Source organism: Salmo salar, chromosome 12 (genome assembly GCF_965601325.2).
Source record: "Salmo salar chromosome 12, fSalSal1, whole genome shotgun sequence".
NCBI classification, from domain to species: domain Eukaryota; kingdom Metazoa; phylum Chordata; class Actinopteri; order Salmoniformes; family Salmonidae; genus Salmo; species Salmo salar.
Window position 1 is genome coordinate 57432698 of NC_138302.1, and position 13591 is coordinate 57446288.

The 13591-nt window shown below is 45.3% G+C and overlaps 1 protein-coding gene across 14 annotated transcripts in view; it reads left to right on the plus strand.

Moving 5' to 3' along the window:
- nfasca (neurofascin homolog (chicken) a) overlaps positions 1 to 13591 on the plus strand; it is a 150978-nt gene that overhangs the window by 83779 nt on the left and 53608 nt on the right. For 13 of the 14 annotated variants that reach the window (XM_014131783.3, XM_014131782.3, XM_014131788.3 and 10 more), the window contains exon 4: positions 2638 to 2655. The exons of the other annotated variant lie outside the window; for it this stretch is intronic. In XM_014131783.3, coding sequence (XP_013987258.1) covers positions 2638 to 2655 — 18 coding nt within the window. The remainder of the gene's footprint in view (positions 1 to 2637; positions 2656 to 13591) is intronic. 14 annotated transcript variants of the gene reach the window in all.

Consider the following 13591-nt stretch of genomic DNA (forward strand, 5'->3'; position numbering starts at 1 on the left):
GAACAATAGGTTTGGAGCTCACCATCCCCCATCTTACACACTCGCACGCACGCACACACACACACACACACACACACACACACACACACACACACACACACGCACACATGCACACACACACGATACTGATGGTACCTTATGGTAATAGCACATTTTTTTTTCATTATTTTGCTTTAAGCCTTCCCCGAACCATAGCCCTAACCTTAACCACTCTGAATGAATGTTTTAACCCTGTAACCAAGCGGAACTCATGGTGACGTTCATCCATAATACGTTGTATTTCGAAGGGACGCTATGAGATCTTGTTACACACACACTCCAATACCAGGCCATCGTAACATGTGTGAAAGCTGAAAGCTCCCGACTATAGTGTCCCATCGGACTGACTCCAGTGGGAATAAGAAACAAAGACACAAAGTGAAAGAGAGCTAGCCTTTTCTCTCCTTTCGTTCTCGGTTTTTGTTAAAAAGGACAATAATAGTTGAGAATGTCTCACAGTGGCATTATGAAAAATGATTTGATAGCAGATAAAGCCCCATGGGCACCTGCTATGCGGTGGTCAAACACAGACATATGTGAGCACACACACACACACACACACACACACGCACACACACACACACACACACACGCACACACACGCACACACCACTTATTGTCTACCTCTTTATGTGCCTCAAACACACAGGGTATGGACACACATTCACACACGGCCATCAGCTGTCATCACCTCTGTAGTCTCCACCTCATCTCCCCCCTACGGCGCCGTCTTTCTCAATGTCTCTTTATACCCCACAACCTTTCACCCGCGCCCTCAGGAAGCTCTATTGATTAGTGTCAGACAGAGGACACACACAACGGGGGGAGAGAGAGGGAGAGAGAAGCCCCCACAGAGAAAAATACATAATACCCTTGTAACCCCTTCGACCTCTCACAAATATATTCATCACCAGTGAGACAGAGATAAAGAGATGAGAAGAGCGAGAGAGAGAGGCAGAGAGAGGGAAAGCGAGACAGAGAGATGGAAAGAGAGACAGAGAGAGAGAGAGAAAAGGAGACAGAGATACAGAAAAGGGGCTGTCTGAAAACAGGTGATTTTACAGCCCTGGGGCCTTATTTATCAATGTTGTGTATGCAGAAAATATGCCCCAAAACACGTGTCCACCTATTTTCATACAAAAGTTTCCATTTATAAAACAGAACTTTACGTGAGAATGTGCTTATCCTCCCGCAGACTTTAGACCATGTATACGCACAGTTTCTAGTAGTTGAAGTATTGCGTTGCAAGAAGGCAAAAGTAGCCTAGTAGCCTTGTGCAAACGGGGAATATATGATGACTTATTCTTTAAAAAAAAATCAGGTAGCTAAATTTAATAACAAGATGGAATACTTTTCTGTTGGTGAGAAGCGGGAACGTCTTTTTTTTAATATTTACTTTCTAAAATAATTAGAAATAGGCATTTATTTCCTATTATTTATTTCATTTCCATGATTGCAGAATTCTATTGATGAGGGTTGTCATGTCCTTCTTAGATTCTTTCCCTTCACCCTTCCCCTACACCTCCTATGTGACCATGGCTTATTCTGACCAAATAAAAGATCTGGGGGGATTTGGTGTGTCACCTGTCTATGGGCAGCCATCCCCCCATAGCCGTGGAAACACACACACACACACACACACACACACACACACACACACACACACACACACACACACACACACACACACACACACACACACACACACACACACACACACTAGGAACATTACATCAAGGGGAGGGGAGGGACTCTCAATCAGACACACAGCCTTGGACCATTGTGTCAGCTATGTCAGTCATGGCCATTCCTAAAGAGTGCCATCAAGTCAACAAAAAACATCCGTTATGGAAATATATTATACACTTAAATGTACTGTTTTGTGATAATTCATGCAGTGGGAAATAATGAAATATATGTGGATTTTAGTTTCTCAATTATAGTACTATCACAGATTGTCCCAAATGTCTGCCCACTGGGTACAGACATCAATTGAATGTTTATTCCCCATTGGTTCATTTAATTTAAATGACGTGGAAACAACGTCGATTCAACCAGTGTGTGTCCAGTGGGTGGGGTCATCTTAGCTTGTTGTTATCGGACCATGCTGATGCTAGCAGGCTTTGACGATCATATAACCTCTCTCTTTTTCTCTCTCCACTGCCCCCTCCCTGAAAACCAACCGTGTCGCCATGTGGAATCCATCAACAGGTAAGTTTTCATCTTATTGTGCTAATTTGTTTCAGGACATATTCACAGTCAGTGTAGTCACTCAACTTTCTACGCAACTAGCTAATCGTATAACTAATGTAAATGTTCTTTAGCTACATAACATGGATATAACAGTAGAAAAACGTTTTGTTGAGTAGAATAACATTGTTACCACATCCTTTTCTTTTATGACATACTTACTCCATAACAATAGAACTGATACTACTGTATGCGACTGGAACATTGTTGAATGCTGTAGACATGCTCTTGCTATAGGCCAATGTTTTAATGAACCCTCTAATATCACTAACAACAACTGCAACATCTATCTCTCGCCCTCTCTCTCTCTCTCTCTGTATATTTTCTTGCTCTCTCTGGGACTAACAGCAAAGATCCAGCAGGACCGTAAGTGTTTTTTTATTAACACAGTAGGGTCGTTCCACGAAATGAGTCCCTTTTGGGTAGTGTAACTCATTTTAACATTCTGTCATAAAGATCACACTTTCAATTTAATAAGGAACATGTTTCCCATCTCAAGAGGTTAAATAAATACAAACACTATAGTAAGTGCCTATTAAGTGCCAAATTAAATCAGCCATATATTTGTAACAGGGGGAATGGAAGCTTGTTGTGTGGAACTGGGAGGGGCAATTGAATGCAAGCTTCACAATGTCGTGTCTTTGGGGTACCATTAAACTGAAGACATGTTTATCAATTAACTCCCTGTAATTATTATCACGCGATTAAACTGATTAATCGTTTAATTGTAATTAACTAGGAGATCGGGGCACCAAGGAAAATATTCAGATTACAAAGTTATAATTTTCCTAATATAACTTTCCTACATTATAACATTATATATTATATTCTATTATAGTATAGGCCGATTATCTTCTGGTTTAAATGGTGTATTTTACCTCGCATCCAGTCTCATTCCAAACGTCGTAAATTGTTGTATCTGCACGAACCCAGTCTTTACTAAAATCATCCATACATCAATTGTCTTAAAATCATTTATTTACTAAACTAAGTAATTCACAGAAAGTATACAAACAGTAATTATCGTCACAAAGAATTGGTAGAGTAATGTGCCCTAGTGGGCTAACAATGGGTCATAAAATGTTCAGCTGAGGAGACACACAGAGTTCATTAATATTAACAATTGACATGCTAATCCTTTGCACATGAACGCTCACTCATTTGGGAACAATTGCAATCAATATATATTTACGCTCAGTGTGTCGTCGGGATCCTTGTTGGAGCGTCGTTCTGTTGGAGAGTTTTGTCCGCGTTCTCTCTCTCTCTCTCTCTCTCTCGGTTAGAATGGATCTTTCAAAGCGACATTCATTAATGTCGTTATAGAATGGATGTTTCGTCGGTCTTCGCGTTCAATGATATAATTTCTAGCTGCAGACTATTAATTAATATCAAAGACTTGTTCTTATTCTGTCGGTATCAATAGTCTAAAAGTTAACCACGTGGTATAGTTCACTTTCAGTAGAGTACTTGGATGGTCAAACCTATTGGCCAACTCTCAATGGAGTGGAGGCCTGGTCTGTTAGAAAGTAAATCAGGGTATGGTTTTATAGTGAACATGTCACATGACGCCTGGTCCTGTCTGTGTCCCTGGGGGCGTGCCGATGACTGAGTTAAGCTTGGTACAGAAATACAATTCTATCACATTAACATCAGTACATAGCATCTCAATGTATTACAAAAAGCTTTATCCTTATTAATACATTCTATACAACCATGTGGATGCAAGTCTCAAGGCTGAGGTTATTATATAAACCATTTTATGGTAATATGGCTATATTGTCTCTTCTGAGTATCACAAAATTGTACCAAGCGGACCAGTTCGTAGCTGGATTCTTCACCAATCTTCCATACCTTCTCCAGAACACAAATGTCACTCGGTTCCCCAATTCTGTGAGTTGGAAGAATTTCCTGTGTCTCTCTATGGGCCGTGTGGCCAGAGATTCTTCTCTGGAATTTTACCACTCCTTCACACAGGGACTGGGTGGGGGAAGGTAGGTTGGGGGATGGTGCAAGGGGGAGGGGGTCAACTGTCCTCCCTGTACTCAAAGAGGCCAACGTCATGACAACAACAACAACAACAATTTGTAAAACATTTATAGACTGTCAATCTATGTAACGGCTGTCGGGAGAGAGAGTAGACCAAGGCGCAGCGGAGTTAGTGTTCATCATGATTTTAATTGACGAAAGAACACTACACAAAACAAAACTAGAAAACTGACTGCCAAACAGTCCTGTCAGGTGCAAAACACTAAACAGAAACAATTACCCACAAAACCCAAAGGAAAAACATGCTCCTTATGTGTGACTCCCAATCAGCAACAACGAACTTCAGCTGTGCCTGATTGGGAGCCACACACGGCCCAAAACAAAGAAATACAAAAAACATAGAAAACGAACATAGAACGCCCACCCAATGTAACACCCTGGCCTAACCAAAATAAATAACAAAAAACCCCTCTCTATGGCCAAGGGCGTTACAGTATCCCCCCCAAGGTGCGGACTCCGGCCGCAAAACCTGACACTGAAGGGGAGGGTCCGGGTGGGCCTTCTTACGGCGGCGGCTCAGGTGCGGGACGTGGCCTCTGCTCCACCCTCGGCGTCGCCCTCTTAGGTGGCGCACCTGGCCGCGCCGAATGTCTGGTGGGCGACCCTGACTGCGCCCGGCTGGCGGGCGGTGATAGCTGCGCCCAGCTGGCGGGCGGCGATGGCTGCGTCCGGCTGGCGGGCGACCCTGGTTGCGCCTGGCTGGCGGGCAGTGATGGCTGCGCCCGGCTGGCGGGCGGCGATGGCTGCGCCCGGCTGGCGGGCGGCGATGGCTGCGCCCGGCTGGCGGGCGACCCTGGTTGCGCCCGGCTGGCGGGCGTCCCTGGCTGCGCCCGGCTGGCGGGCAGTGATGGCTGCGCCTGGCTGGCGGGCAGTGATGGCTGCGCCCGGCTGGCGGGCGGTGATGACTGCGCCCGGCTGGCGGGCGGCGATGGCTGCGCCCGGCTGGCGGGCGACCCTGGTTGCGCCCGGCTGGCGGGCGTCCCTGGCTGCGCCCGGCTGGCGGGCGTCCCTGGCGGCTCCGGCGGCACTGACCCAGGATTCACCAGGCTGAGGAGACATGTAAGAGGCCTAGCCCTAGGCGCAGGCACAGGACTCACCGGGCTGGCGGGCGGCTCTGACTGCTCCGGACAGGCGGGCGGCTCTGGTGGCTCCGGACAGGCGGGCGGCTCCGGACAGGTGGGCGGCTCTGGCGGCTCCTGACTGGCGGGCGGCTCTGGCGGCTCCGGACTGGCGGGCGGCTCTGGCGGATCCGGACTGGCGGGCGGCTCTGACGGCTCCGGACTGACGGGCGGCTCTGACGGCTCCGGACTGGCGGGCGGCTCTGGCGGCTCCTGACTGGCGGGCGGCTCTGGCGGGTCCAGACTGGCGGGCGGCTCTGGCGGCTCCGGACTGGCGGCTCCGGACTGGCAGGCAGCTCTGGCGGCTCCGGACTGGCGGGCAGCTCTGGCGGCTCTGGACTGGCGAGACCCACTGGAGGCCTAGTCCTAGGAGGCGGCACAGGACGGACCAGGATGGGGAGTCCCACTGGAGGCCTGGTCCGAGGAGGAGGCACAGGCTTAACCAGGATGGGGGGACCCACTGGAGGCCTAGTCCTAGGAGGCGGCACAGGACGGACCAGGATGGGGAGACCCACTGGAGGCCTGGTCCGAGGAGGAGGCACAGGCTTAACCAGGATGGGGAGACCCACTGGAGGCCTAGTCCTGGGAGGTGGCACAGGACGGACCAGGCTGGAGAGATCCACTGGAGGCCTGGTCCGAGGAGGAGGCACAGGATAAACTGGGCTGTGGGGGAGCACTGGAGTTCTAGCCTTTACGCTCTTTACCCATACTCCAGACTGACTGCCCACTTTGGCCCGGCACGGGCGGAGAGCAGGCATTGGGCGAACTGGACCCTCCCAGCGCCCTGGAGACACAGTGCGCAGAGCCGGTGCAGGATACCCTGGCCCGAAAAGGCGCACTGGAGACCAGACGCGCTGAGCTGGCACAACCCGTCCTGGCTTGATGCCTGCACTCACATGGCACTTGCGGGGGGCTGGCCTATAGCGCACCGGGCTATGAACGCGTACTGGGGACACCGTGCGCTTTACCGCATAACACGGTGTCTGACCAGTACTGCGCTGCCTCCTGTAAGCACGGGGAGTTGGCTCAGGTCTACCGCCTGACTCCGCCAATCTCCCCTTTGTGCCCCCCCAACATTTTTTAGTGGGGCTGCCTCCTGTGTCCGTCGCTCTCCCTCGGCAGGTTGTTGCAGTGGTCAAATAATTGATCCCATGTCCAGTCAATCCTGGACTCCAACACCTCCAGCGACCAGGATGCCATGACTTCCCGAGCGCGCTGCTTCCTATAGTCCTCCTTGTGCTGCTCCTTCCTCTGCTGCTTGGTCCGTTTTTGGTGGGTAATTTTGTAACGGCTGTCGGGAAAGAGAGTAGACCAAGGCGCAGCGGAGTTAGTGTTCATCATGATTTTAATTGACGAAAGAACACTACACAAAACAAAATGAGAAAACTGATAGCCAAACAGTCCTGTCAGGTGCAAAACACTCAACAGAAACAATTACCCACAAAACCCAAAGGAAAAACATGCTCCTTATGTGTGACTCCCAATCAACAACAACGAACTTCAGCTGTGCTTGATTGGGAGCCACACACGGCCCAAAACAAAGAAATACAAAAAACCTAGAAAACGAACATAGAACGCCCACCCAATGTAACACCCTGGCCTAACCAAAATAAAGAACAAAAAACCCCTCTCTATGGCCAGGGCGTTACAATCTATGGGTAACAGGCATCCTGCTCGACCTACTCAGTGTTCCACCACAAACAAAAAACAGAAAATGGCCAAAAAGAGTAGAACGAGCTCACCTGCTTTTACACTAGGATTTTATGTTCAATGTTTCTTTTAAACAAAACATTTAAGGAATAGTCTGACCATATTCAAATGAGATTTCAGTTCACATAACAGGGTTGACGTTATGAGGGACAGGTTTTTAATTTTTTTTTAAATTAATTGCATAAAATAACACACAGAGTGCACAGATGGAAATGCTGGATTATTGCACTTTAGCAAGTCTTTATTAATATAAAAAAAAATCAGATTTTTAAAATTATTATTTTGACTCATTTTGTGGATCACCCCAGAAATGCTTCTGTTGTGTCTGTTATAAAACTCATTTAGTTTAAAGTTTTATTTGTCAAATGCACAAGTACAGTGAAATGCTTAACTTGCAAGCCCTACCCAACAGCGCAGTTTTCAATATCAAAATAGTATAACTAATAATATATATACAGTACCAGTCAAAAGTTTGGATACACACCTACTCATTCAAAGGGTTTTCTTTATTTTTACTAATTTCTACATTGTAGAATAATAGTAAAGACATCAATACTATGAAATACCACATATGGAAACATGTAGTACCAAAAAAGTGTTAAACAAATCAAAATATATTTTATATTCTTCAAAGTAGCCACCCTTTGCCTTGATGACAGCTTTGCACACTCTTGGTATTATCTCTACCAGCATCACCTGGAATGCTTTTCCAACAGACTTGAAGGAGTTCCCACATATGCTGAGCACTTGTTGGCTGCTTTTCCTTCATTCTGCAGTCAAACTCATCCCCAACCATCTCAATTGTGTTAAAGTCGGGTGATTGTGGAGGCCAGGTCATCTGATGCAGCACTCCATCATTCTCTTCCTTGGTCAAATAGCCCTTACACAGCCTGGAGGTGTGTTGGGCCTGTTAAAAAACAAATGATCCAACTAAGCGCAATCAGACAGGATGATGTGTTGCTGCAAAATGCTGTAGTAGCCATGCTGGTTAAGTGTGCCTTGAATTCTAAATAAATCACCAACAGTGTCACCATCAAAGCACCCCCACACCATCACACCTCCTCCTCCATGCTTCACGGTGGGAACTACACATGCTGAGATCATCCGTTCACCTACTCTGCGTCTCACAAAGACACAGCAGTTGGAACCAAAAATCGCTAATTTGGCCTCATCAGACCAAAGGACAGATTTGGTAGTGGTTTGGTGGTGGTTTGGTAGTGGTTTCACAACCACTTTGGTAGTGGTTTCTTCGCAGCAATTCGACCATGAAGGTCTGATTCACACAGTTTCCTCTTAACAGTTGATGTTGAGATGTGTCTGTTACTTGAACTCTGTGAAACATTTATTTGTGCTGCAATTTCAGAGGCTGGTAACTTATCCTCTGCAGCAAGGTAACTCTGGGTCATCCATTCCTGTGGCGGTCCTCATGAGAGCCAGTTTCATCATAGCGTTCGATGGTTTTTGCGACTTCACTTGAAGAAACTTTCAACGTTCTTGAAATGTTCTGGATTGACAACCTTCATGTCTTAAAGTAATGATGGACTGTCATTTCTCTTTGCTCATTTGAGCTGTTCTTGCCATAATATGGACTTGGTCTTTTACCAAATAGGGCTATCTTCTGTATACCACCCCTACCTTGTCACAACACAACTGATTGGCTCAAATGCATTGAGAAGGAAAAGAATGCCACAAATTAACTTTTAACAAGGCACACCTGTTAATTGAAATGCATTCCAGGTGACTACCTCATGAAGCTGGTTGAGAGAATGGGAAGTGTGCAAAGCCGTCATCAAGGGAAAGTGTGGCTACTTTGAAGAATCGAAAATATAAAATATATTTTGATTTGTTTAACCATTTCTTGGTTACTACATGATTCCGTATGTGTTATTTCATAATATTGGTGTCTTCACTATTATTCTACAGTGTAGAAAATAGTAAAAATATCAAAAAACTCTTGAATGAGTAGGTGTGTCCAAACTTTTCACTGGTACTGTACATATATATATATATGTATGTCCAGTACCAGTCAAAAGTTTGGACACATCTACTCATTCAAGAGTTTTTTGATATTTTTACTTTGACTTATTTTCTACACTGTAGAATAATGGTGAAGACATCAATATTATGAAATAACACATACGGAATCATGTATATAATATATAATATAATACAAAAAACACAAGAAATAAGAAATAAGAGAGGGAGCTATATACAGGGTCAGTGCCATTAACAGATTTATAATGTGCAGGGATACTGGAGTATTTGATGGAAATATTTACAGTGCACTGGGAAAGTATTCAGACCCCTTAACTTTTTCCACATTTTGTTACGTTTCAGCCTTATTCTAAAATGGATTTAATTTTTTTATATATTTTTTTTCCCCCTCATCAATCTACACACAATACCCCATAATGACAAAGCAAAAAGATGTTTTAGACATTTTTGCAAAAGTATTAAAAAAAAAAAAAAACTTACATTTCACATTTATGTTCAGTTGAAGTCAGAAGTTTACATACACCTAAACTCAGTTTTTCACAATTCCTGACATTTAATCCTTGTAAGAATTCCCTGTCTTAGGTCAGTTAGGATCACCACTTTATTTTAAGAATGTGAAATGTCAGAATAATAGTAGAGAGAATGATTTATTTCAGATTTTATTTCTTTCATAACATTCCCAGTGGGTCAGAAGTTTACATACACTCAATTAGTATTTGGTAGCATTGCCTTAAAATTGTTTAACATGGGTCAAACGTTTCAGGTAGCCTTCCACAAGCTTCCCACAATAAGTTGGGTGAATTTTGGCCCATTCCTCCTGACAAAGCTGGTGTAACTGAATCAGGTTTGTCGGCCTCCTTTCTCACACAAGCATTTTCAAACAAATTTTCTATGGGATTGAGGTCAGGGCTTTGTGATGGCCACTTCAATACCTTGACTTTGTTGTCCTTAAGCCATTTTGCCACAACTTTGGAAGTATGCTTGGGGTCATTGTCCATTTAGAAGACCCATTTACGACCAAGCTTTAACTTCCTGACTGATGTCTTAATGTTGTTGCTTCAATATATCCACATAATTTTCCTCCCTCATGATGCCATCTATTTTGTGAAGTGCACGAGTCCCAGTCCCTCCTGCAGTAAAGCACCCCCACAACATGATGCTGCCACCCCCATGCTTCACGGTTGGGATGGTGTTCTTCGGCTTGCAAGCCTCCCCCTTTTTCCTCCAAACATAACGATGGCCAAACTCTTCTATTTTTGTTTCATCAGACCAGAGGAGAATTCTCCAAAAAGTATGATCTTTGTCCCTAGTGCAGTTGCAAACTATAGTCTGGCTTTTTTATGGCAGTTTTGGAGCAGTGGCTTCTTCCTTGTTGAGCGGCCCTTCAGGTTATGTCGATATAGGACTCGTTTTACTGTGGATATAGATACTTTTGTGCCTGTTTCCTCCAGCATGTTCACAAGGTCCTTTGCTGTTGTTCTGGGATTGATTTGCACTTTTCGCACCAAAGTACGTTCATCTCTAGGAGACAGAACGCGTCTCCTACCTGAGCGGTATGACGGCTGTGTGGTCCCATGGTGTTTATACTTGCGTACTATTGTTTGTACAGATGAACGTGGTACCTTCAGGAGGCCTTGGCTGATTTCTTTTGATTTTCCCATGATGTCAAGCAAAGAGGCACTGAGTTGGAAGGTAGGCCTTGAAATACATCCACAGGTGCACCTCCAATTGACTCAAATTATGTCAATTATCCTATCAGAAGCTTCTAAAGCCATGACATCATTTTCTGGAATTTTCCAAGCTGTTTAAAGGCACAGTCAACTTAAATGTCTGACCCACTGGAATTGTAATACAGTGAATTATAAGTGAAATAATTTGTCTGTAAACCATTGTTGGAAAAGTACTTGTGTCATGCACAACGTTGATGTTCTAACCGACTTGCCAAAACTATAGTTTGTTAACAAGAAATTTGTGGAGTGGTTGAAAAACGAGTTTTAATGACTCCAACTTAAGTGTATGTAAACTTCTGATTTCAACTGTAAGTATTCAGACCCTTTACTTGGTACTTTGTTGATGCACCCTTGGCAGCAGTTACAGCCGCGAGTCTTCTTGGGTATGACACTACAAGCTTAGAACACCTGTATTTGGGGAGTTCCTCCCATTCTTCTCTGCAGATCCTCTCAAGCTCTGTCAGGTTGAATTGCTGCACAGCTATTTCAGGTCTCTCCAGATATGTTTGATCGGGTCTGGGCTCTGGATGGGCCACTCAAAGACATTCAGAGACTTTTCCTGAAGCCACTCCTGCGTTGTCATGGCTGTGTGCTTAGGGTTGTTGTCCTGTTGGAAGGTGAGCTTTCGCCCCAGTCCTAGGTCCTGAGTGCTCTGGAGCAGGTTTTCATTAAGGATCTCTCTGTACTTTGCTCCATTAATTTTTCCCTCGATCCTGACTAGTCACCCAGTCCCTGCTGCTGAAAAACATCCCCACAGCATGATGCTGCCACCACCATGCTTCACCGTAAGGATGGTGCCTGTTTCCTCCAGACGTGACGCTTGGCATTAAATCTTGGTTTCATCAGACCAGAGAGTCTTGTTTCTCATGGTCTGAGAGTCCTTTAGGTGCCTTTTGGCAAACTCCAAGCGTGCTGTCATGTGCCTTTTACTGAGGAGTGGCTTCCATCTGGCAATCTACAATACAAGCCTGATTGGGGGAGTGCTGCAGAGATGGTTGTCCTTCTGGAAGTTATTCCATATCCACATAGGAACTCTGGAGTTCTGTCAGAGTGACCATCGGGTTCTTGGTCACCTCCCTGAGCCAAGGCCCTTGTCAGTCGTCTGCTCAGTTTGGCCTGGCGGCCAGCTCTAGGAAGTGTCTTGGTGGTTCCAAACTTCTTCCATTTAGGAATAATGAAGGTCACTGTGTTTTTGGGGACCTTTGGTGCTGCAGAAATGTTTTGGTACCCTTCCCCACGTCTGGGCCTCGACACAATCCTGTTTCGGAGCTCTACAGACAATTCCTTCGACCTCATGGCTTGGTTTTTGCTCTGACATGCACTGTCAACTGTAGGACCTTATATAGACAGGTGTGTGTCTTTCCAAATCATGCCCAATCAATCAAGTTGTAGAAACATCTCAAGGATGATCAATTGAAACAGGATGCACCTGAGCTCAATTTCGAATCTCTTAGCAAAGAGTCTGAATACTTATGTAAATAAGGTATTTCATTTTTTAAATTTTTTTTAATGAATTTGCAAAATGTCTAAAAACCTGTTTTCACTTTTTCATTATGGGCTATTGCGTGTACATTGATGAGGATTTTTTTTCATCCATTTTAGATTAAGACTGTAACGTAACAAAATGTGGAAAAGGTGAAGGGCTCTGAATACTTTCCGAATGCACTGTAAATGTAGGCAGGGATTAGGAGAAAGTGACTGGTAGCAGGAGAAATAATAATAATCTCCTGGATATGGCCACAGTCCCGTCCCCCCCCGTCCCCCGTCCCCCGAGGGGACTGGAATTGGTCAAACTCGCAGTTTAAAATGTACAAAATGATCCTCTTTCACTAAAAGCCATTGTCATGACTTTCTTACATGAAAGGGGAGGTGAACTTGGCCCCAGACAATCAATCTGAGATCGATTTAAGTTTCAGTCATGTTTTTTGGTTTGTTGCTTTAACCCCTGGAAACACAAACGGGTGGATGACTACAGTTGTTACCTATTCTATACATTTAAAGTAGTGCTTAACAACAGTTGCGTAACTGCTGGCAACCCCAAACTGAGGACATAGAGAGAATAGTAATGAGCGATGAAATCCCCTCGCTCTTTCCCTCTTACAGAAGATTCTCTATCTTGGCAAGGGAACTTCCGTCAGACTTGGGCTATTCCCTTTCAGACTGCGGTTACTCTGGACAAGATTTATGGAACACACAAATACACCCACACGGTCATTCCTCTCTCCCATCTTGGCACATCTTGGCAAGCGAGCTTTCCTTTCGACTGAGGCTATTTTGTACAGCGGGACGGCGCAAACTGTTTTCTTTGAGGCTGGGCCTGATTGCTGTGTAGTGTCAGTGCTGAGGCAGAAGAAGCAGAATGAGCCCCTAGCGCTCAGTGATCTAGAAGTGGAGCAGGGCAGAGAAACAGTGGGGAATCATCTGGCTTAAGTGGGGAATTAAATGTGCATAGAAGAGTGAGCACAGCTGTGTTAAGGCCAGAGGGAGGGGAGAATACACAGAGTCAATGGAACCAACTCATCTACACCGTAGCCTAATGCTCTCCTTTCTTCCTTCACTCCTCCTGGATATGGCCACAGTGTGAGTGTGTGAGCTGGGGGGGGGGGGGGGGGTTATAGTTCTTCATTAGAACAAAAGCCTGCACACACACACACACACACGCACGCACGCACGCACGCACACACACACACACACCCACTGCAG